This window comes from Natrix helvetica (assembly GCF_964273705.1).
Source record: "Natrix helvetica genome assembly, chromosome: 1".
Lineage (NCBI taxonomy): Eukaryota > Metazoa > Chordata > Lepidosauria > Squamata > Natricidae > Natrix > Natrix helvetica.
The window spans coordinates 158,084,411-158,108,522 of NC_138548.1; the positions used below are offsets into that span (position 1 = coordinate 158,084,411).

At 42.6% G+C, this 24,112-nt stretch overlaps 1 protein-coding gene across 1 annotated transcript in view; it reads right to left on the reverse strand.

Moving 5' to 3' along the window:
* The window catches only part of IFIH1 (interferon induced with helicase C domain 1), a 41,363-nt gene extending 26,740 nt beyond the window's left edge, over nucleotides 1-14,623 (reverse strand). Inside the window, exons 1-4 of the mRNA XM_081935858.1 lie at nucleotides 13,921-14,623; nucleotides 9,342-9,498; nucleotides 7,374-7,535; nucleotides 2,141-2,224 (exon numbers count right to left, since the gene is read on the reverse strand). Of these exons, the coding sequence (XP_081791984.1) occupies nucleotides 2,141-2,224; nucleotides 7,374-7,535; nucleotides 9,342-9,498; nucleotides 13,921-14,379 (862 nt within the window). The 5' untranslated portion in view covers nucleotides 14,380-14,623. The remainder of the gene's footprint in view (nucleotides 1-2,140; nucleotides 2,225-7,373; nucleotides 7,536-9,341; nucleotides 9,499-13,920) is intronic.
* Between the last annotated feature and the right edge of the window lie 9,489 nt (nucleotides 14,624-24,112).

Consider the following 24,112-nt stretch of genomic DNA (forward strand, 5'->3'; position numbering starts at 1 on the left):
TATTTTTTAATATATCTGATTACGCAATGTCCAGGGTCTAACATTAAATAGCTGCTCCATGGGCAAATACAGGCATGCCCTTACTGTATTTTAGTTCTCATTTCTTTTTAATTGTTATTTAAGCATTTATTACCTTCAGTGCTATGACTCCCACATAAACTGTAAACAGGAACTAGCAATTCATATGACTAAAATACTATTATTAGCGGGTAAAATACTATTATTAGCGGATAGAATCAATCCCTAAAAGTTGAGAGTTTTCTAAGTGCCTTTGTATTTAAGCTTACGGTTCACCTACCTCAAAAGTCCAGGATAGTTTACACAGATACTTACAATTTAATATTCCAAAGTTTCTTTTGATGTTTTGTTCTCATTTAAGAAACTTACGACATTCTTGCCTATCTTCCTAAGTGCTGTATCGAATGAACCTGCCTTTGTGCACAGGTACTATATGAGTAATCCATGATTGTATGGACGATCTGGGCACTGATATATGCTAAAACTATGATGATCTTACTTAGATTCTATGATTTCTGTTAGGATCAAGCCAGCTTCTCACGTTGCCACACAAGATCATTTCACATTATTTATCATACTAATTCTGTCTGTTCCAGAATTAATTTCCCTCATTTTTAAAAATAGCTGCTAGTATAGAAACCGACTGTACAATACTGAATATCTATTTGCAGTAGATCCAGATATAGGAGTACAGGGAGTCCTCAAGGGAGTCCAAAGATTCTGTTGTTAAGTGAGTCATTTGTTAAGTGAGGTTTGCCCCATTTTACAACCTTTCTTGCCATGGTTATTAAGTGAATCACGGCAATTGTTAAGTTAGCCCAGTTATGAAGTGATTCTGGCTTCCCCATTGACTGCTTGTCAGGAGGTCAGGGAAGCGGATCATATGATCCCGGGACACTGCAACTGTCATAACTATGAACTAGTTGCCAAGCATCTGGATTTTGATCAAATCATCATGTGGATGCTGCAAAGGTCATAAGTCTGAGAAAGGATCATAAGTCACTTTTTTTCAGTGGGTTGTAACTTTGAACGGTCACTAAATGAACCGTTGTAAGTCGAGGGCTAATTGTACCTCAGTCAAAAGAGTGACAGAGATTGACAAGAAACCAGCAGGAGGAACTTTCATTTCTTCCGCTTGCTGGACTACTTTTCTTTTTTATATCTAATTATTAAATCCTCAGAGGGGTATTGACTGAGGCAAGGCAACAGTTTAAACCAACCGTTTATTTCCAACTGACAACAACTTCAGAACCAAGGCAAAAATGACAGTTCCCCTCGGGCCACGGACATAACACTAACCTTAAATTCTGTGAGTAGGTTCACACGGAACATGATCGGAAGGGTGCATGGTGCATTAGGTATGTGATTGTGTGTCTTTGTGGGGAACATTGTGAATTGATTATCAAACAAGCCTGCACCTAAACTCAACAAGGCAAAGTGGTCAGTGAGAAAAGAAAAGTTAAAAAGGTAAAGATTCCCCTTGCACATGCGTGCTAGTCGTTCCCGACTCTAGGGGGGGATGCTGATCTCTGTTTCAAAGCCGAAGAGCCAGTGCTGTCTGAAGACGCCTCCGTGGTCATGTGGCCAGCATGACTAAACCAAAAGCGCACAGAACGCTGTTCCCTTCCCACCAAAAGTGGTTCCTATTTTTCTACTTGCATTTTTACATGCTTTCGAACTGCTAGGTTGGCAGAAGCTGGTACAAGTAACGGGAGCTCACTCTGTTACGTGGCGCTAGGGATTCGTACCGCCGAACTGCCAACCTTTCTGATCGACAAGCTCAGCGTCTTAGCCACTGAGCCACAGGCTGCAAAACCCACATAGGGCTACCGATTTGGATTATGGGAGAATTGAAGCATGCAGAGTTTGACAGAAACAGTCTGGGAGCTACATACAGACATACATCTACATACATCTGGTGGTTCAGACAACTTATACTTTATGTAACTCTTTTATTTTGTAGGCAGAGGAAGCAGTAACATAGTTTAAAGAACCCAGCAGTCCCCCGATGCTATTACCTTTTGGCCACGTATACGAATCTTCTATCGCAAGAAAATGTTGACTGAGCATATGCTTCTAATTTCATTTCATGTTTACCAGAGTACAAGGGGAAAAGTCCTACCTGAATCATCACTGTAAAGGTACATCTGTCCGAAGTTTGCATTCACATCACAGGCATTTGTTTCTTGCAAACTGACATCCGATTCTGACAGGTTAAATACATAAGCAGAAGAATAAAAGTCACAATGCACTGTTATTTCTGCCTCCATTTAACATACTTTGCTGTTGGATGTGACCCCTTCCTTTAATCTTAATCTCATTAAAGAAGTAGGTGTTTCTATTAGTATAAGAGATGCAGAAGCTGCTACAAAATATTTAAAGCACAGCTGAAAACTTATAAATGTTCAAAATTGTTTTTCCCCCATTTATATTTTCTGTGAGTTTCGCTAGTTTAGACACCTGGGAGACAAACCTGAATCATATTCAGGCATATGGCTCTCTCATGAGGAATCAAATATGAGGAATAAAAGCCTAAAGGAGGTATATTTATATATTCCCATATCCATAGCATTAGCACTAGCCAAAGTGAATAAAAATCAATGATCAGATTTTGTAAATTTAAATTGGATTCTTTTTTATTTAAATTGGATTTTTTTAAAATCAAATTTATTTTAATAAAATGCTTTTGGAGTAAAGAAAATCTCAATATAGTTTTCTTTCTAAGCTACATTAATAATTTAGTTTATTCAGCATGAAATGGAGCTTAGTTATGTAGCAGGAGGCTGTGTATTCTGCAATATGTACATTTTTGGTAAACTCATTCAACGAATCCAAGGTCTGTCAGCTAAATAGGAAACCCTTATTTTGTTTGCAAATAACATTAAAGTTTCTAACTACCAGCAAGAATGAGTCCTTACATTTAAAGAGCACCTGTCATTTCAGATCCATCATGGCATCCACTGTTAGTGGGCATCCACTCACCTGCGCCTGCTACGTCCCTCACCTTGTTGTGCCACTGCTGCATCACCAGCCATCCCATTAATGTGAATGGGATTGTCGGTGAGTCAACAGCGGGTCAGAGGAGGAGCCACTGCGGGACAGAGATGACAGTTGCTCTTTAAAAATTATGATTTAAATCAAATTGATTTAAATCGAGCCTTTTTTACAAGTGATTTAAATCATGATTTAAATCGAATTGATTTAAATCAAATCTACCCTGGCACTAGCAATAGCACTTAGACTTATATACCACTTCATAGTGTATTATAGGTGTCCCTGAGAGATTTAGAGAGTCAGCATATTGCCCCCAACAACCTGGGTCCTCATTTGCCGACCTGCGAAGGATGGAAAACTGAGTTAACCTTGAACCAGTCAGGATTGAACTCCTGGCTGTGGGCAGAGTCAGGCTGCAACACTACATTCTAACCACTGGCCACCTATATCCAACTCTCTCTGTCTGTCAGTCTCTCTCCCTCCCTCCCTCCCTCCCTCCCTCTATATTTCAGAACTGTTTTGCCCCTACTTTACTTTCTCTTTTCTAGAGCTAAAGGAGAAAGTCTCATCCAAGGTCTCCCACCTGGTTTTGTGACTAAGAACTATCACTTTGTGAGGTCTATCACTCAGTTTCCTGATTTTTAACCGGGTGCCTTAATCACTCCACCAAACTAGCTGTTTCTGATTTATATTAGGTAGTGCATAATTAGGCAGTGTAAAGAAACCTTTTGCTTGAGACCATTACATTACATTAGATTTGCTTTATCTAACCCACATTTAACACAAGATGCAATGGGATTTCTTGTGGCTAAAAACTAGATTATGCAGCAGAAGCAGATCTTCCTAACAGGGATGGATAGAGTGCCACCTACTGATTCCCTAGGTATTTGAATCAAGATGAATACCATTCGAATGGAGAAAATCCTACTTTTAGGCAAAAGTGTAAAACTGGGGTAAAAAACATGATTTGCAAAGTTCAATTTCAGCAAATGGCCTAATAATGATGAAATGCATTCACCCCTTCCAACACAGCAGAAGACATGAGAGGGGAAAATAAAAATTAAAAAAGGATTCATTTAAAACAATGTCAATACCAGCAAAACACTGGGCTGGAAAGAATCATTTAACGTCTTACTTATAAAATTAAGTACTTATATAATCCCTTACTTATTTTAGAAATAAGGGCTGACTGCGCAGTTGGAGATGAGAACAACGTATTTAAATTAAGAACAGAGTGTCTCCTCTGCCTCATTTAAATAAGCTCTGAATCCATTTATATACATTTCTTGGACAGACAGATGACATTGAATCACAACAGCAACAGGAATGAGTCATGACTATGTTTCCAATGGGGGGTGGGGAGGAAAGCAAAGTTATGTCTTCTCTTTCAGCAAATGGAGGTGCTAGGAGGTGCTATGGGCAGAGAAAGTTCACACCAATTAATTCTAGCAGGGTGAAAATTGTACAATGATTAGGAAATACACTTTCTTTGTTAACTGTTGAAGAACCGATGAGGAAAATTAAGGGGAAACAAGGTTTTGGGGAAAAGGGGGGAAAAATTAAAAGTTCCTACATATAGCCAAAAACGTGCTTGTTCTAGCTATGTATCTATATTTTCATAGTACAAGTAAAGGTAAAGGTTCCCCTTGCACCTATGTGCTAGTCATTTCCGACTCTAGGGGGCAGTGCTCATCTCCGTTTCAAAGTTGAAGAGCCAGCGCTGTCCAAAGATGTCTCCATGGTCATGTGGCCGGCGTGACTAAATGACAAAGGCGCACGGAATGCTGTTACCTTCCCACCAAAGATGGTCCCTATTTTTCTACTTGCATTTTTACATGCTTTCGAACTGCTAGCTTGGCAAGAGCTGGGACAAGTAATGGGAGCTCACTCCGTTACGCGGTGCTAGGGATTTGAACCGCTGAACTGCCAACCTTTCTGATCGACAAGCTCAGCATCTTAGCCACTGAGCCATCGCGTCCCTCATAGTACACGTAGCATAGCACAATCAGAACTGGATCCTAACATAACACTCTTTATAAACAGCCAGAGTGAGTGTGGAGGTAGAGAGAATACAAGCCTATTTTTTGGTTTTCAAATAAAATGCAAATTGCACGCATGTCAGTTATTGTAGCCCAAGTATTTGGAAGCACCTAGTTAACCTTGGTTGAATGGGGCAAGTTAAGCATGGTTGGACTTAGTTACTACTTGGATGAGAGACCACTTGGATTAGAGAATTCCAGGGTTGTTGCTTAGGCTAGAGAGCTGAAAAAGCATCCCCAGAATTCTGAGTGTGCTTCTACCTACCATGTTTTCCTGAAAATAAGACAGGGTCTTATTTTCTTTTGACCCCCGAAATAAGCACTTGGCCTTATTTTCGGGGAGGTCTTATTATTTTTGAGGTGCAGGAGGTGGCGAGCATGGTCACCTCATGGCTGCTGCTGTATTACAATATTTTGGGGGGAGGGCTTATTTTCAGGGGAGGATTTATTTTACTGCATGCGCTCAGAAGCCCGATTATTATCCAAGGAGTTTTTATTTTCAGGGAAACAGGGTACAATGAATGTACTTTCTAGTCGTCTTTATATCAGAGGTCTTAGCGTTCACAGAATACAGGTAGTCCTCAACTTACAACAGTTCGTTTAGTGACTGTTCAAAGTTACAATGGCACTGAAAAAAGTGACACAATCATTTTTCAGCATACCCATGACCATGTGATCAAAATTCAGATGCTTGGCTATTGGTGCATGTTTATGACGGTGTCCCAGGTCATGTGATCACGTTCTGACAAGCAAAATCAACGGGAAAGTCAGATTCACTTAACAACTGGGTTATTAACTAAGCAGTTGCAGTGATTCACTTAACAACTGTGGCAAACAAGGTCGTAAAATGGGGCAAAACTCACTCAACCAATGTGTCACTTAACTACAGAAACTTTGGGCGCAATTGTGATTGTAAGTCGAGGACTACCAGTATGATGAGCACTCTTGGAGTAAAACAGGTTATTGGTTAGATTAAAAACATGACAAAACTAACCAGCATTTTGTCCTTATCATCAGCAGGGTATAACTAATATTGGCAACCAATACTTTTTATCTTGCTGAAAAGTTTTGTATAAAAGCATCCGTTGAGCATGACGACTAGTGAAAGTCAAACTCATTTATTGACTGGAATGAAAGAGGAATATAAATAAGGAATACGAATGAAGCAAAATAGATACAGGTAGTCCTTGACTTACAACCATTCATTTAGTGACTGAAGTGTAGCACCGCTAAACAAAGGGCCTTATGATGCCCCCCCCCCGAAGTTACAGCTCTTGCAATGCTTCAGCAGTCATGTGATCAAAATTCGGATACTTAGCAGCCTCTCCCACTTATAACTCCAGGGTGCTTCAACTTCCCCCATGTGCCAATCCCCCACCCCAAATCTATGGCTGTCCTTCACTTGCTGGATCTGCTAGCCCGGGTATCAGCAACCCGCGGCTCCAGAGCTGCATGTGGGCTCTTTGACCCCTCTCCTGCAGCTCCTTGCCAACCTGCTCTCCGTCCCGAGACACTGGCCCAACCCAGTCACAAAACCTGGGTAGGTGTGGCTGGGTGGGTGTCATGTGACTGGATGGGTATGGTGTTGAGTTGGCCACGCCCACTCAGGTTTTGTGGCTCCTGATGTTTCCTTTTCTGTGGGAAACAGGTCCAAATGACTCTTTGAGTGGTTAAGGTTGCAGCCCCCTGTGCTAATCCTTTCTACCCACAGTTGATTTTCACTGTCTTCTTTCTGCCACTGTTGAGTAGGTGTGCCAGCCTGGCCCTTCATGAAGTAGCTGCTGGCTATGTCAATCTTATTCCCGAAGCTGTGCCCGCCCCTTGTCCAAACTGCACATGGCTTTGTCTAAATTGTGTGCAGCCTTCTCATGAGATTTTGGAAAGCAGGTGCATGAAAAGACAGTTATAGCTTCTTCGGTGCAAAAGGATACTTTCGTTCTACACTTGGCGAGTAGAGGAAGAATACAAAGCTATCGTTAGTGCTTTCATGATGAACATCATTTCTTCTTGAAAAGTTTTGGACCCAATGTCTTTCATTTGAGGAAGATTTGGCACTGATTTAGTTAAACTGATTATATTAGAGGAGAGCAAATTTTTCAGATAGGAAACACCACGAAGTGATTTGACATAATACTGCGCATCCCATCCTCCCAAAATGTTAAATTGGAAGAAAATATTTTTTTTTGCCTTCTTTAATTAAAAATTCTTGGAGAGCCCTGAGTGCCATCTAGTGTATCATATATGTAATGGCATCCACCGCTTACAATATTACTGATCAGTTATACAAATTATATGGAAAAATACTGGTAGCTGACAAATCACCTGAAATGGCAGTGAGGTCTTCAAGTGATTTTTCTGATACATCCTTCTCATCCTCCACAGCTCCTTGTAATTCAATTCTTGGCTGCAGATTCTCCACCACTTCAGAACTTGGTGCCTCATACATTTCATCTGATGAATCAGCGGCTCCGTTTACGCCTAGTTCTGTTCAATCAAAATTTTAAAAAAGTTGCAACCCATAACGGAAGCTTATTCATTTAAATAAACATTCAATTAATGACCTATATGAAATTGATGGATAATACAATTCTAATATACAATTCGGGATGTACCTGGGGCTAAACTGAAAGAAATCTTGGGAGTTTTATGATCAGAACTTCCCAAGTGTCCCTGGCTGTCCCTATTCGTATATGCACCCAAATAACAGGTAGGAAGGAACCTTAACTTAAGGGTTACAAAGCACAGTAGCAAGAATCAACTTTTGAAAGCAGAGAATTTTCAGAAGGCTTGAAGCTCTAAAGCAGGCCTGTCTCCACAAAGGCAAAAGATGCCACAATACGGCACAATATGTCATGTGACGCAATTGAGTTTGACACCTCTGCTTTAAAGCATAGCTTTAAAGATGAGGAGAAAAACAGAAATGAGACCACAGACGATGACAACTCAGGGGAATGAAGTCCTACTGAAATACGTTTGTAGCCAGTAAGGAATAGATCTACCAGTTGTCTATTTAAAAACAACTTTCATTGTTTGTAGTGCATCTTATTTCCCAGTAAATGTAGAAACAAAGAATGTTCTGCATTTTTCAGACTATATGACACACCTAGATTTACAGGAGGAAAACAATAAAAAAAATGGGGGGAGGCTTCACGCATTGTGTTTTCACCCTCCCTGCCCCCAGAAGCACTCTTCAGGGATTCACATGTCCCGTTTTTGCCAAAAACATGCCTGTTTGGGGCCTGCAGAGTGCTTCTGGGGGCCAGGGAGGGTGAAAACGTGACATGCGGAGGGTTCGGAAGCCCCAAAACAGGCCCGTATTCAGTCTCTAAGACGCACCAAAAATTTCACCCACTTGGGGGGGGGGGGGGGAGTATGTCTTATACTCCGAAAAATACGGTAAATAATACTCTCCCAACACAATATTTTCAGTCTCTACTATATATAGAAGTACAGGTAACCTTCGGCTTACCATCATAATTGGGATTGGAATTCCTGTTGCTAAGCAAGGCTGTCATTAAGTAAGCCATGCCCAACTTTACTATTTCTTCTGCTGCAATCATATGGGTGTTAAAACGAATCCTGTGGTCATTAAGCCAATCCAGCTTTCCCCATTGATTGTACCTATTGGAAGCTGGCTGGGAAGATCAAATGATCATGTAACACCAGGATGCTGCAAACCGTCATAAAATACATGCTGGTTGCCAAGTATGTCCATCGTACGATCCCGGGGACACGATGACAGTCTAATTGCAAGCACCTATCATAGGCCACTGTTTTCAAGGCTATCGTCACTTCCAATGGTCACTAAAGAAATGGTTGTAAGTTGAGGACTATCTGTAAGCCTAGGTCAGAAGCGATTCAGTTCATTGATTCAAGACTGCTCAATTCCTTTCCTGTTGAAAAATTAAGCCGATTATATTTGAAACATATAGTTATGCTGGTAAGTTTAGGTAACCTTTGCAAAATGACTTCTTTTCTTGCTACAGTTTATTTGATGAGTATCCTATTCTGTGATGACTTAGTAGCTAACTCTGAATCACAGTAGAAATGAAAAAAAGGGTTTGGTTGATTGCTCTTGTTTACTTACAAAATGCTCGTCCGCATCTTACAAATTTTACATTAAACTCACGGGCCCAACTGCACCTCTGTCTTCTCACCATGATCCCAAACTCTTTGTTTTAAAGAGCAGCCCTGTGGAGCAAACCTCCCTTAAGCGACAAGCAGCGAAAGCAACACCATCAGCACACAAACATTTACCATGCGCCAAAGCTCATGAAATTATATTATTACCATTTGGGTGCCCACTTATGTAAGCAGCCATGTCTGCATGGCCAGCTTCACCCAGGGCTTCTAGAAAGGGCGAGAACCATTCTTTCTTCTGTATTATCCTATGGAGCATTTCTCTCACTGCCGATTTATTCCCCTCTTTATCCTTTTCGATGACTACCTGTTGTAGGAAAAACAAAGAGGCAAAAGAAACATGTTTGGCAAGACGCTTCACAATGCATATCAGTGTCTCTTCTTATTGTCAAATACAGGTAGTCTGCGATTTACAACTACAACTGGGAGCAGAACGTCTGTCACTAAGAGAGGGAGTCGTGCCCGATTTGATGACTGTTTGGTCACATCGTCAAGTGAATCCTGTGTTCCTTAAGTGAATCGTGGGATTGTGACCAAATCCTGCTTCCCCATTAACGTTTCTTGTTGAAATCTGGCTGGGGAGGTTATAAATGCAAATTACATGACCCTGAGATGTTGCAACCACTGTAAATATATGCTGGTTGACAAGGGCCCAAATTCGGATCCCATGACCGTGTGGATGCTGCAATAGTTGTCCAGCACCATTTCACTTTCAATTGCCACTAAATGAGCGGTCAAGGTGATCAGCAGTATTAAGTACCTGGGGCTGCAGATAATTAACGATTTGACTTAGTCTCTTCATACACTATCTTTAGTGAATTGTGCAAACCAGCATCTGCATTTCCTGCTTGGATGAGGAGAGCCCATCTTTCTCCTTCTGTCCTGGCCATTTTTTACAGAGGCACAATTGAGAGTGCTTTAAGAAACTGCATCACTGTTCGGTTTGGTGGCTGCAGTGCCTCAGAGAGAAAGTCCATTCAGAAAGTGGTAAGGACAGCCGAGATGATGATAGGAAGCTTACTTCCTGTCATTCAGGATACTGCTTATAAGTGCTCTGTGTTTAGAGCTGAAAGCATTGTTAGAGACCCCACACATCCTCTTCACGGTCTGTTTCTGTTGCTCCCCTCTGGGAGGAAGTTTCAAAGTATTTATAGCAGGACTACCCAAATTCTGTAACAGCTTTGTTCCCTCTGCCAGGGGGGGTCAAACTCAATTTCATTGAAGGCCACATCAGGGTTGTATTTGACCTCGGTGGGCGTGGCCAGGGTGGGCATGGCCAGTTCGACATCACCCGTTGAGGCTCTGTCTTTGGCTGTGGCGGCCTCCTGCAACCCTCTACAAACTAAAACACAGCCCACTCAGGCTGTTTTCAGCCATGATGGCCTCCTGCAACCCTCTGCCAGCAAAAACAAGAGCTCAGGAGCCTGGGTGGGACACACAGCCTCCCAACCTTCATTTTCGCTGGCAGAGGCACTGTGGGCCAGTTCTTCACTGTTTCCAGAGTGGCCCTACGGGCCAGATCTAAATACCCCACAGGCCAGATCCAGTTCATGGGCCTTGAGTTTGACAACCGTGCCCTATGCCATCTATCTGATACACTCGCAAGATTTGTTTCTGTCGCCATCTGCATGTATACGTCCAAACTAGACTGTGCTGTTTCTCCATGTCATCTAGCATATGTGGGTATATGCATAATTTTATATTATTTGTTTATTTATTTCATCATGTTTATATAGTGTATATTAGAGATGGAGACCCTTTGAGAGTTGCCATGAAATTTCATTTTAATGTATGACAATTAGGGTACAATAAAATTAGTCTAAGTTCTAAGTATTCCTTGTTTAGCCTTGACAATTGGGACCGGCAAATCAGTCATTAAATAAAGTGGTCACTAAGTGAAACTGCGATCTTGCTTCACCTGTCCTTTGCTTTCTAGACCTTTAAAGGTTGCAAATGCCAGGATTTGTCACAAAGTTGCTTTTTCATGGTCATTGTTAGCTATGAATAGTTGCTAAGCCAGGCCAGGTTCTGAAAGGTTCTGGAGAGCCGGGAGTGGAAATTTTGAGTAGTTTGGAGAACCAGCAAATACCACCTCTGACTGGCCTCAGAGTGGGGTGGGAATGGAGATTTTGCAGTATCCTTCCCCTGCCACGCCCACCAAGCCACGCCCACCGAACTAGCAGTAAAAAAAAAATGAATTTAACCACTGAGCCAGGCCATTGCTAAACAAGGGCTACCCTTTATATGCTACTCCGTATGTTTTCAAAGAGTTATACTTAAATCAATTTCCAGCTCCTTTCTGAGCAGCATTTGTCAACTCAAGCTCTGCTAGGTGACCTACAAGACAGAAGCAGAGTCGGAGAATGTTCAAGGCAGACTCCTCGCCATAGCAGTAGCCTGATTTTGAAATACTTCATTCTTTTTTATTTCTCTCATTGTTGCTGCAAGGAAATGCTGAGCTAGGACTCTCTGGCTCCAAAACCCAAGAAACACATGGTAAGTTTCTTCTAAGCAGTGCACACCTCTAGACAGAAATCTTGCCCAACTAAAGCAAACTACTTGCATCATTAAGATATACTCTGAGTACTTCTAAGGAGGAGCAGTCTAGACCAGGGGTGTTAAAGTGGATTTCTTCGAGGGCCAGATCAGCATTGTAGTTCTCCTCCGCGGGCCGGCAGGGGGGAGGACTGGGGTGGGGGAAGACGGGACGTATGTCTCCTCTGCCGGCCAAAAACGGGCCCTGCGGATTAAAGTGAGATTAATTTTTTTTTGCTACCAGTTCTGTGGGCTTGGTTGGCATGGCATGACTTGGTGGGTGTGGTTTGGTGGGCGTGGCAGGGGAAGGATACTGTAAAATCTCCATTTCCTCCTGATCAGCTGGGACTCGGGAGGCAGAGAATAGATGGGGGCAGAGCCATCCAGAGGTGGTATTTACCGGTTCTCCAAGCTACTCAAAATTCCTGCTACCGGTTCTCCAGAACTGGTCAGAACCTGTGGCACGGAGGCCCCAGGAGGCCCGTTTTCAGCCTCCAGCAGCACTCTGCTGGACAAAAATGGGATGCATGGAGGCCTCTCAGAGGCACCGCGAGGCCCGTTTTTGGCCGACAGAGTGCTGATGGAGGCCAGGAGGCCAAAAATACCCACCCTGAGGCTCCTTTTGGCCAGCAGAGGCACTGCGGACCGGTCCTTTCCAGGCTGGCTCCATGGGCCAGATTTAAGCACCCCGTGGTCTAGACTCTCTTCCTCCAAATCCAAGTATCTAAACTTTGCTGTCTCTTATTTCTCTGGAATGCAGACACCCACCCCCTTTCCTTGGGAATCCAGACTACGTTTCACCACGAGAACCGTACTCCGATATAGTAGTGCAGCAATAAAGCTCCAGGGTACACATTTTATGAAGACATCAACAGTCTTAGGGAACAGCAGTACAGTCTCCATAATATGCTGTCCCCCAGGCTTTGAGTTGGTAAAAGAAAAACATTCCTGCCCTTACACTTTTTAAATTAGGATAAATTTGCAATCTGACAAGCAAAGAAGTCAAGAATCCAGATTCGCCTTACAACCACGTTCTTAACTTAATAATTGCAGTGATTCACCTCGCTATGCAAGATTGCCAGGCATAATCCTCAATTTGCAACCACAAACGAGCCCACAATTTCTGTTGCTAAGTTATGTGCGTTTTGCCCCATTCACCACATTTCTTGCATAGTGAAGTGACTCGCTGCAGTTGTTAAGTTAGTAACATGGTTGCAAAGCGAATCTGGCTTCTTGACTTCTTTGCTTGTCTGGTCACAAAAGGTGATCACATGACCCCAGGACACCACAACAGGAGAAGGCAACTGACAAATTGTGCATTATGATAGACTCCACACCTTAGGTGCAACATTGTGATTCAAGCATGAAAATGTCATGAAGCACCCGCTGTTTTGGCATCATGGTGATTTGGAGCAGAATTCTATGGTCATTGGAGCCTTCATGTTTATGGCTATTTACTTCAAAATCCCCTCTGTGAATAATTGATTGTTGGTCAGCCCCCGTGTTAACCATCTCGGTTAAGAAATAGGAAATGTAAACAAATACCCTGCCCAGAGCCCCTTATGAGGGAGCTGGGTGGTTAAAACATTAGATGAGACGGAGAAAGAGATCTCTAAAATAGGTATTGTGGACAAGATTCATTTGGCCCAAAAATATATGTTTGCTCCAAAATTGATTTGTAAGGTAATAATCCGCAAATCAGATTTTACATGTAGGATGGGTTTGACCTTCCATAGGGCCTACTACAGTTTTTTTTTCCCTCAATCTCCACAATTTTAAGGTGTGGGAACTTATGGTGGGTGGGGAATTCAGAGAGTTCAAGCCAGGGGTGAAATTCAGCAGGTTCGGGAGAACCAGCAGCGGAATTCAGAGTACCGGCAAATACCACCTCTGGTTGGCCCCAGAGTGGGGTGGGGGATGGGGATTTTGTAGTATTCTTCCCCTGCCACGCCCACCAAGCCACGCCCACAGAACCGGTAGTAAAAAAAATTGCATTTCACCACTGGTTCAAGCACACACGTTTTAAAGTTGTTGAGGTTCAGAAATCCAGGTCTAGTGTAAAGAATTCGGGGATTCATCCCAAATACCTTGAGAGCATTCTTCTTTACTGATCTCTCTCTTCCCATTTCGCTGCCCCCACCTAGTTTCGGGAGAGGACCCGGCTTGGCCTCCCTGCTGCTTTGTGCCAGCTTACCCGCTCCATGTCTTCAAAATCCAAGAGCCCTTTTCCCAAACACCGGACAGCCACCTGAGTAGCTTGCAGCGTGTCGGTGAGGCGATCGAAGAAGAGGTTCACCAGAGCCTTGCCCAGGTCGCCGACTGCTTCCAAAGAGGGCGAGGGCAATTCGCTCAGGCTGGGGTCCAGGTAATTGGCGGCGTCGTAGCCTCCCCGCACCAGCGCCTCGCAGAACTGCTGGCATAAGCCCGGCGAGTCGGCGGCCTCTTTCTCCACCACGGAGAGCAGCTTCTCCGCGGCTTCCACGTCCCCCTTTTCTTTAGCCACGGCGCGGAGCTGCTGTTTTTGGTCGAGGCTGAGGGACGGCATCATATCCAGCACTCGATTCACTTGGACGCTGGCCTTAATCCTGTTCCTAAAGCAAGAGATCAAGTAGAGGACGCACTCGTCCCGGGATGGGCTGGCGGCCGCTTCCATCCTGCCGCTGCTGCTGCTGCTGCTGCTGCTGCTGGAGTCGCCGGCGGGGAACCGCTTGGGAAAGGGAGGCGGTTCCCTCTCAGAGCGCGTGGAAACCAATCCAGAGCCCGGCTTCCCAAATTTACAACTTCGCCCGCCGGGGAAACACAGCGGACTGTTGGTTTCCTTCCTGAATCCTGATCCTGTCGCTTGGCTTGAAATTCAATCAGCTGAGCGATTCTCCGGCTGCAACTTTCGGTTTCTATTCTCCGTGGGAGCTTAGTTTCCAGACGGCCGTTTCCCTTTGCTCTGAAGGGGGAGTGGTTGCAATTTTTTCTACTTTCGCCTGCCACGGAGGACCTTACCGCCTGCTCCGTGAGATGAAACTAAGGCGGTCAATGTCCTAGCTAGCTAGAATTATATTGATATTGTTTATCAATATTATTGATTGCTTATTTGTACCCTATGACTATCATTAAGTGTTGTACCTTGTGATTCTTGATGAATGTATTCTATTTTATTTTTCTTTATGTACACTGAAAGCATATGCACCAAAGACAAATTCCTTGTATGTCCGTCCAACCACACTTGGCCAATAAAGAATTCTATTCTATTCTATTCTATTATCAGGAGCTGCTACAAAGAAGAGGGAATCAAACTATTCTCCAAAGCACCTGAGGGCAGGACAAGAAGTAATAGGTGGAAATTAATCAAGGAGAAAAGCAACTTAGAACTGAGGAGAAATTTCCTAACAGAACAGTTAATCAGTGGAACAACTTGCCTCCAGAAGCTGTGAATGCTCCAACACTGAAGGTTTTTAAGATGTTGGATAACCATTTGTCTGAAGTGGTGTGGAGTTTCCTGCATAAGCAGGGGGTTGGACTAGAAGACCTCCAAGGTCCCTTCCAACTCTGTTATTCTATTCTATTCCATTCCATTCCATTCTATTCTATAGTTCGTTAACAATAACTCCAGATATTGCCTCCATCAGATGTTTTAGTCTTACCCTTCCCAGAATCCAGAGCCGGGATCCTCTTGGAGACATCGTTCAATTCTCTTGGAGGCTAGTGGTGTGGGAAATTTTGCTCAATATATTTGATTTGTAAGACAAAGTTCAGAATAACGTTTAATACTAAAATCATGAGTGAGGCAACCACCTGCCCATCATGTTTGACATTTGATTACTTTAGGAATTGCAATTGTGTTTTTTTTAATTACTCTTTATATCTTTTTAATTCTACTGGAGAGGGTTTTGTAAGCCACTCGGAATCTTCGTTGATTACAGCAAAATATACCATACACCCAAATATCTACTGCTTACAGTTGTAAGTACACATCCCAATTTGTTAATAGTAACTACTGTACCCAAGAAATTGCAGTTGTGCAGATATTCAGGTAGTTTTATGACAGCAATACAGCTTCCACTGGATTCCTAGGATGTAGGTTAAGTTTCTTTTCTCTGGTGTAGTCTGATGTACACAGACTGGCTTCCTCTTGATTCATAGTTTCATTTTGTCAGGGGAAAAAACACCCTGTTAGAGACCGATGGACCGTGGCTGATTCCCTTCTGCATATCTTTTGAGATATTGAGAAAAATAAGTCTTTAAAAGTATTCTAATTAATAAACAAACTTTAATAATAAAATAAAACAGAAAATAACTAATTGGTTACATTTTGATAATGAAAGCTTCGTCAGCCAAAAGTTGGCTGGCGAACAAAGAAGAGAGGAATTTTGGAATGTGTAACGCGTGCGCAATAAATCACTTTCAGATAAGAACCTTTTTTTGTTTTATGACCTGCGCAATAAAGCTTTCTTAGTTTAACTCTTGAGTATCAGTTCAGGCAGTTCAGGCCTAGCAAACTTTTTAACATCGTGACACCCCTTCTTTTGCTAGTCTGGGCTGACGTCATCAAATCATCAATTAAGGCACATCTTCTTTCGCAGATATTCGTGTTGATTTGCGGCAAGTGGTTTGTTAAGCATGTCTGCGATCTGATCATGTGTAGAAACATATTGCAATTTAACAAAACCTTGCTTAACTAATTGCTTTGTGTTTTGATAACGAATGTCAATGTGTCTGGACCTAGAACCTGTAAAATGTGACTCAGAAATATAAACAACAGATACATTATCTTCCATCACGGTGATTGGTCGAATCGGACGTGTCCAGATATCTGTGATCAAAGCATCAAACCACGTTAGAGAATTACAAGCATCTGAAACACAAGCATATTCAGCTTCAGTAGATGAACATGAAACAAAACTCTGTTTTCTCACTTGCCAGTAAACAGGACAACCATTTAGGAACATCATGTAACCAGAAGTGCTTTTGCGTGACTTCTTGTCGCTCGCCCAGTCGGCGTCGGCAAAACAAATCAGCTTTGGTTGATCAGTGTGTGTTGGTTCTAGCAATAACTTCATGTGTTTAGTGTGTTTTAGGTATTTCAACAACTTCTTAATGCATGACCAATGAAATTGTGTTGCCTTACCTACGTGTCGTGATAAAAGATTAACACTAAGTGCGATGTCAGGTCTGGTCCAACTACTAATGTATAATAGTGAACCAATGACTGAACGATAGAGTGTTTGATCCTCGAACTCAGGACTTGGTTCATGTGTTAAGTTGTGAAAATCTGTTTGCATGGGTGTCTTTGTTGTGCTAGCATCTTTCATGTTGCAATGATGTAGAATGTGATCAATTTTCTCTTCTTGTGAAAGACTAAACCCCTTCTGTGTCTTTTCAATTTGAACACCTAAATAAGTGCTAATGTGTCCTAAAGATTTTAGTGTGAAGTATCTCTGCAAACTTTTGGCAAAAATCTCACTCATTTTCTTATTTGGACCAATATAAACAATATCATCAACATAAACAAGAATTATCTCATATGCATTGTTAGATCTTTTTGTGAACACGCATTCATCAGTTTCGGACTTAATAAAGCCCATTGAATTTAGTTTGTCAGTAAGACATAAATACCACATTAAACCTGACTGTTTCAGACCATAAAGACTTTTGTTCAGGAACCAGGTGTCCCCTTCTTGCTTTCGGAATCCTGGAGGGCTTCTCACGTAGATCTCTTCATCTAGGTCTGCATGTAGATAAGCTGTGTCCACATCAAATTGGAAAACTTCTAAACCAAGAATAGTTGCAGTGGTTAAAGCAATTTCTGACTGTTGGTGAGTAAGTGTTTGTGTAGTCCTCAGGATAACGTTGAGCGAAACCCTGAGCTACCAGTCTGGCTTTGTATAAAGACTCACCATTCGGTTTCTTCTTGATTCTGTAGACCCATCGGGTGCCAATGACTTTCTTATTTGCTGGAGGTTTTGCAGGTGTGAATACATTAAGTTTCTTCAAACTGTCCATTTCATCCTGCATTGCATCATACCATTTGTCTTGTTCTGAATCAGGGAGCTGTTTGATTTGTGTGAATGTCTCTGGAGGAAGAGTAACATTGCAAATCAAAGGTAATGGTGATTTTGTCAGTTGCCATGAATAACGTTGTGGAGGGATTCCTTTTGTGGCCCTCTTGGAGCGTCTAGGAACAACAGACCAGTCTTCTTCTTCTTCATCATCATCATCCTCGTCCTCACGTTCGTCGCTAGCATCAGCATCCGCGGCTTGAGAAGACGGAACATCAGGTTGTGAAGAACTGGTAGAAGGAATATCTGCCTGCGAATTATCATCAGGCTGCGTGGCATCTGGAACACCATCTCTAGGAAAATAAACTTCAGGATCATTGGAATGAATCCTGGACCAGTCAATGTCTTCCTCAAAATTAGCAGATTGTGAAATGACAATCACATGTTTAGTATCAATGAATTTGTACCATTTTGAATTATCATCAATACCCATAAATCTCAGTCTCTTTGCTACTGTACCTCCCTTTCTTCTTTGACTTAAGGGAGTGTTCACCATAGCATATGAACCAAAAATATGGAGGTTCTTGAGATTAGGCTTGTAGCCATATAGCATGTAGAAAGGAGTTTGATTGATTACACTGCTCCAAGTACGGTTGACAATGTAATTTGCATATTTGATTGCTTCACCCCAGTATGCGTTACTGAGATTGGCATCTTCTAGAAGACAACGCATCATGGTTTGTAGAACCCCTTGTCTTCTTTCTACGACTCCGTTATGAGCCGGTGTATATGGAGCAGATGTCTGATGAAGAATTCCATTCTTACGCATCCAGTCCTGGAAACGCTGAGACATGAATTCTGCACCACGGTCACTCTGGATTCTGGCGATGCGAACTTGGTATTGTGTAGAAACAAACGCTGCAAAGTCTTTAAAGATCTGAAAGGTCTCAGATTTCTCTCTCATAGGATATACAAATCCATATCTAGAATGATTATCTACAATTGTTAAAAAATACTTTCTGCCACCAAGGGTTGGTGGGAAAGGACCCACTATGTCAGTGTGTACCAAATCAAAAATGCGTGTTGACCGGCGTGTAGCGTGTTTTGGAACTGGAGCCGCCTTGGATTTAGCCTTTTTGCAAACGGCACAATCCAAAAACACCTTACACCCCTTTAGATCCAAACCTTTTGCGAACTCCGGCATCTTTCTAAGAACACGGAAACTGGCATGCCCCAATCTTCTGTGCCACTTGTGAATACACCTGGAATGCAAAGGTTTACCAGTTAGTGAATTCTCAACATTAACAGTTTCATGAGGACCCTCAGGCTTGCTTTGAGCAATCTGTTTCTGTTTTCTTTGTTTGTTGGCTTTAGGAGCCTTTGGCACAGTAACGCTTTCTCTCTCTGGGACAACTCTCTCTGGGTTTGCGTTGTGCCTTTTTGGAGTTTGCATACTTGCCTGTGCTTGCCCTTTAGGCTTTGGCTTTAAGTAATAAACACCACCAATCAGCATGGTTTCAGCAACAATATCACCATCTTTAACTAAGTAACTTGCTTTTTCGAGGTGGTGAACCTGGAACTTTAACTCTCTAGACAAGTGACTTTGACTAAGCAAATTACTGGTTGCTGAAGGTATGTAATAAACATCAGGGATGTGTGTATCGAGCTGTTCAATGTAAACAGTTCCTTTTCCCATAACCTTGCAAGTGTGGTTGGTGAAGGAATACAGTTCTCGATACTCGGGCTCTGGTTCGCCCATCTCTGTGAAAAGTTCCCTTCTGTGGGTAACGTGCACAGCTGCTCCACTGTCTAAAGTCCACAAAAGACGTCTGTCGAACTTTGGATCAGGTTGTGGAACGTTGGTTATGGCCAGTGTTGCAAGCGGAGCTTGTGGATCACGCCTTGGACCACGACGACCTTGTCTTCCGCCTCTACCTCTGCCTCTGGAATCTGTTCCTCTGGGCTGGTACGTGGCGGGAGCTGGAACTCGTTGGGGACAATCCCGGGTGTCATGTCCCACACGGTTGCAGGTGTAGCATTTTGGCATCCTTGGAGCGTAGCCTCTTCCTCGGAAGGGACGTCTGGCTGGAGCCTTTGGTGCTGGAGGTCGTTGCAGATGTGGGGTAGCTAACCTGATAGCTTCGTCTTCCACTAAAAGTCTGCAAACGTGGTTAACTGTGCGTTGAGCAATAGGCACGTAGTTAATCTTTGCAACAGCATCTTTCCATTCATAATTCAATGAGTTAATGATGATGCTAATCATTTGGATGTCATCGATTACATGGCCATTTTGTCTCAATTCACTTCTCATTCTTTTCAGTTTGGTCAAATGTCCACCAATTCGTTCACCAGGTTTCAACTTCGAACCATGGAACTCAGACATGAGCAAACATGAGGATTCAATTGAAACGGGCCTGTAGCAATCTTCCAAAATAGCCCAAATTTCTTGGGCAGTTGCATCAGGTGGAAAGATACCTTGGATCTCAATTTCCATTGACATGAGTAAAGTCGTGATAGCTCTGTTTTCAAGGTTTCTTATTGCAGGTGTCCAGGGTTGACGGGGAGGATCAAAAACCATGGAATATGTGCCTTCTCTTCGAAGCAAGAGCGCAATTTCACTGACCCAGGCTTTATAATTCTCTCCTGACTCCTTTAATTTGGACTCACCAGTCAAGGGGGTGACTGTGAATACCTGCTGAGGAATAATTTGTTGCTCTGGTTGCAAATCTGGTTGTTGAACCAGGGGATGCTGGGGTTGCATCATTGGCCTTTGCGTGGCAACATCAAATTGGCTTCCTCGAATTCGCCTTTGGCTTTGCCTTTTTTCATCTAGGGAGGATTCAACGCCGCCAGGGGGTGTTGAAGACTTAACCTCTGGAGACAAAGTTTTGGCTTCTAAAGGACTCATAGACAGATCTCTGAAAATCTGGTCCAATTGCTTAATCTTTTGCTGTAATAATTTTTCTCCGCCAGCAGATGGCAGTGCAGCTTCACTTTTTGGCTGCCTCTCCTTTCTATACGTATGCTGAAGTTCAATGGGCTCAAAGGGACCACGTGACCTCGGTGACGTGTACATGTCTCTTTGTTCTAATTGACTAATGAACTCTGTGGGGTGTGTCTTAGGCTGTTGTTTTGAAGAAGACAAGATGGCGTCCTCAGACTTTTTGGGAGTGGGGGAGCTTCTTCTACTTCGCCTTATCTCGTTAAAACACACTCTCGCCTCCCTAACATATCTTTCTAAACGTTCTATTTGATATAGATAGCTTTGCATTTCTTGCTCACCATCTGGGGAGATGTTATAAAATCTGCTTTCTGCGTGGGAGGATATTTTCTGTGCCGGCAGTTGCCATTCATCAATCGTTTGATAATCTGCGAGGGTCTGGGAATGGAGTGGCTCTGGCAGAGTGGGAAGTTTTGGCTTGGCCCCCAAAAATTCATAATCTCCTGGAGATATTTTAGAAGGAGGAACCACTGACCTTGTTTCGTGGATGTCGCGTCCTGTAGCTCCTTCTCCCATATTTGGCTCGGCACTTGAAGGAATTTGTTGTTCCTGAAGCACGTTTTGATCTTGCTTCTCTGTGTCCGAGGGAGCCTCCTTGTCAGAGGAAGCTGATCCTTCTGTGCTCGCCCCATCTTTCTTTTTCTTTTTTTTCTTTTTCTCCGACATTGCTAATTAGGCTTAGTCGGTTATCTTTAGATAGCATGAAGGGAAAATACAGCCATAAATTGTAGCCATCTCAGCTACCAAGTTGTCAACCAAACCTCTGCTACCAAGTTGTCAGCCAAACCTCTGCTACCAAGTTGTCAGGGGAAAAAACACCCTGTTAGAGACCGATGGACCGTGGCTGATTCCCTTCTGCATATCTTTTGAGATATTGAGAAAAATAAGTCTTTAAAAGTATTCTAATTAATAAACAAACTTTAATAATAAAATAAAACAGAAAATAACTAATTGGTTACATTTTGATAATGAAAGCTTCGTCAGCCAAAAGTTGGCTGGCGAACAAAGAAGAGAGGAATTTTGGAATGTGTAACGCGTGCGCAATAAATCACTTTCAGATAAGAACCTTTTTTTGTTTTATGACCTGCGCAATAAAGCTTTCTTAGTTTAACTCTTGAGTATCAGTTCAGGCAGTTCAGGCCTAGCAAACTTTTTAACATCGTGACACATTTCCTGTCCTCCCTCCCCGCCCCACACTTTTTTTTAAGGCAAGGAAATCAATAGAAATCTTTGTGAGAAAGGCATCTTTAAAAATAGGAAATGTGTTTAGGAAGAAGTCATGAAACAGTCAAGCTGTGTTCTAGTTTTCCAGGTTTAGATTTAGATTTTTTATTATTATTAGTGAAATATAAATTAATACACTACCACTACCATTGCCAATAAAATGAAACAGTGGCTATGTTATTTAAAAACCCAATAGTGAATAAAATAAACGAAATGGGATAAGAAATAGAACTAAGAAAAAAAGAAGGGAGAGATAAAACAATCTACAGCAGGGTGTCAAACTCGATTTCATTGAGGGCCAGATCAGGGTTGTGTTTGACCTCAGAGAACTGGGGGATGTGGCCACTGGGCATGGCCATGGTGGGCACGTCATGGGACTTGTGCTGGGGGCACCTGTGCAGGACTTCCCTGAGACTCTCCCTCACTCTCATTATAATCTCCTTCCTTCTCTTCTTTTTCCTTCCCTCTTCATTCGTTTTTCTTCCTTCCCCTTTCCTTATTTTTTCTTCCTTGCTCTCTTCCCATCTTTACCTCTTTTTCTTTCTTTCCTCTTTCCTTTCCTCCTTTTCTCTCTCTTCTTGCATACTCAAATACAAAAGGAGAAACATTTCTCCTTTTGTTTTGTTTTTAGTTTGATTTGATAGCCTCTGTCAGCGAAAACAGAGCTTGCGGGGGGGGGGGGGGCAAGCATGGCCCTTCCGTGTCCGTTTTTGGCCTGGACAGTCTCCTGCAGCCCTCTGCTAGCAAAAATGGAGCTTGGGTGTATGTATGCGCTCCCCACCTCGACTCTATTTTCTCTGGCAGAGGCACTGTGGGCTGGTGCTTTGCTGTTTCCAGCCCAGCCCCACGGGCCAGATTTAAGCACCTTGAGTTTGACCCCTCTGATTGTACAGTATATCTAGAGACTGTATCAGTTATAATGCTCAGAGTCATTGTCATGTGTGCAGTATACAAGTTCCATAATTTATTATTATGATATGTCCTCAGCATATTTTTCTTGTGTGGTTTGAGTCTGTCATTATCAGTGTTCTGGCTGCTTGCTTCTTAGGGAAAATTGGTACGGGGTAAAGCAGAAAACAATTATATTACATCCACTATTCAGAGTTTTCTCAGGGTTACAACAGCCACTGTATCTTACATTTGTAGCACCCAGAAAAAAAATTAACATTATTCCTTAAAATAATAAACAACGAAAAGGAAATGGGGTGGGGAGAGGAAATATGCCTTCAACACTCAGATAGATATTAACCATATTCAGGTAGTCCTTGAGTTACGACCTTTCATTCAACAATAGTTCCAAGTTATAGTAGCACTGAACAAATGATACTTATGTGGGTCCCCAAAGTTATGGCCATTTCAGTACATGGCCATAAAATACAAGGAATGGGAAATGATACAGAAACCAGTTTCAGAAAAGGCAGTGAAGACTGGGTAGCACAATTTTAATAATGGGGAGACTTAAGAGCCTTTGTTTTGTGGGATACAACAAAATATTTGTATTGTTGGAAGAAATGTGCTTCTCGGTTCAGTTCCAAATGGGGAAAAAGACACTGGAAACATGGAGGCTGCTTGGAAATATGGTTTAATGGTGGACAGGATCACATGCCTTGAGCTCCTAAACAGAAAAGGGGGATAACATACTTCCAGATGTTGGATGAGGAAGAAGAGGGCCGAGATGCTGAAAGTCCCTAGTTTTATGCCCTCTCTGGCCTTTGATCTTGAGGTTGTATTCTGATTGGTTGTCATACTCCCATGGGGCTGTTGGAAGAAATGTCCTTCTGGGTTCGGCTCCAAGTGGGGAAAAAGACACTGGAGACATGGAGGCTGCTTGGAAAGATGGTTTAATGGTGGACAGGACCACATGGCCTGAGCCCTGAACAGCAAAGGTGATCACATGCTTCAATGTTGGTGGAGAAGAGAAGAGAAGGGAAGAGAAGGGCTGAAGAAGGGCTTGTAGGGATTTTTATAATCTGTTCTGCCCCACCTATCTGTTTCCTGTTCCTGTGTAAGAAATGTATTCTGATTGGTTGCCAGACTCACATGGGCCCATACAAGGGCAACCCTCTAGGCTGTTTTGAATCCAGGTTTGATTGAGTTTAGATGCCATGTGGTCAGTTGAGTAAAGGCTTATTATCCTGCCTTAATCCCATCACAGCTGAAGAGGAGAA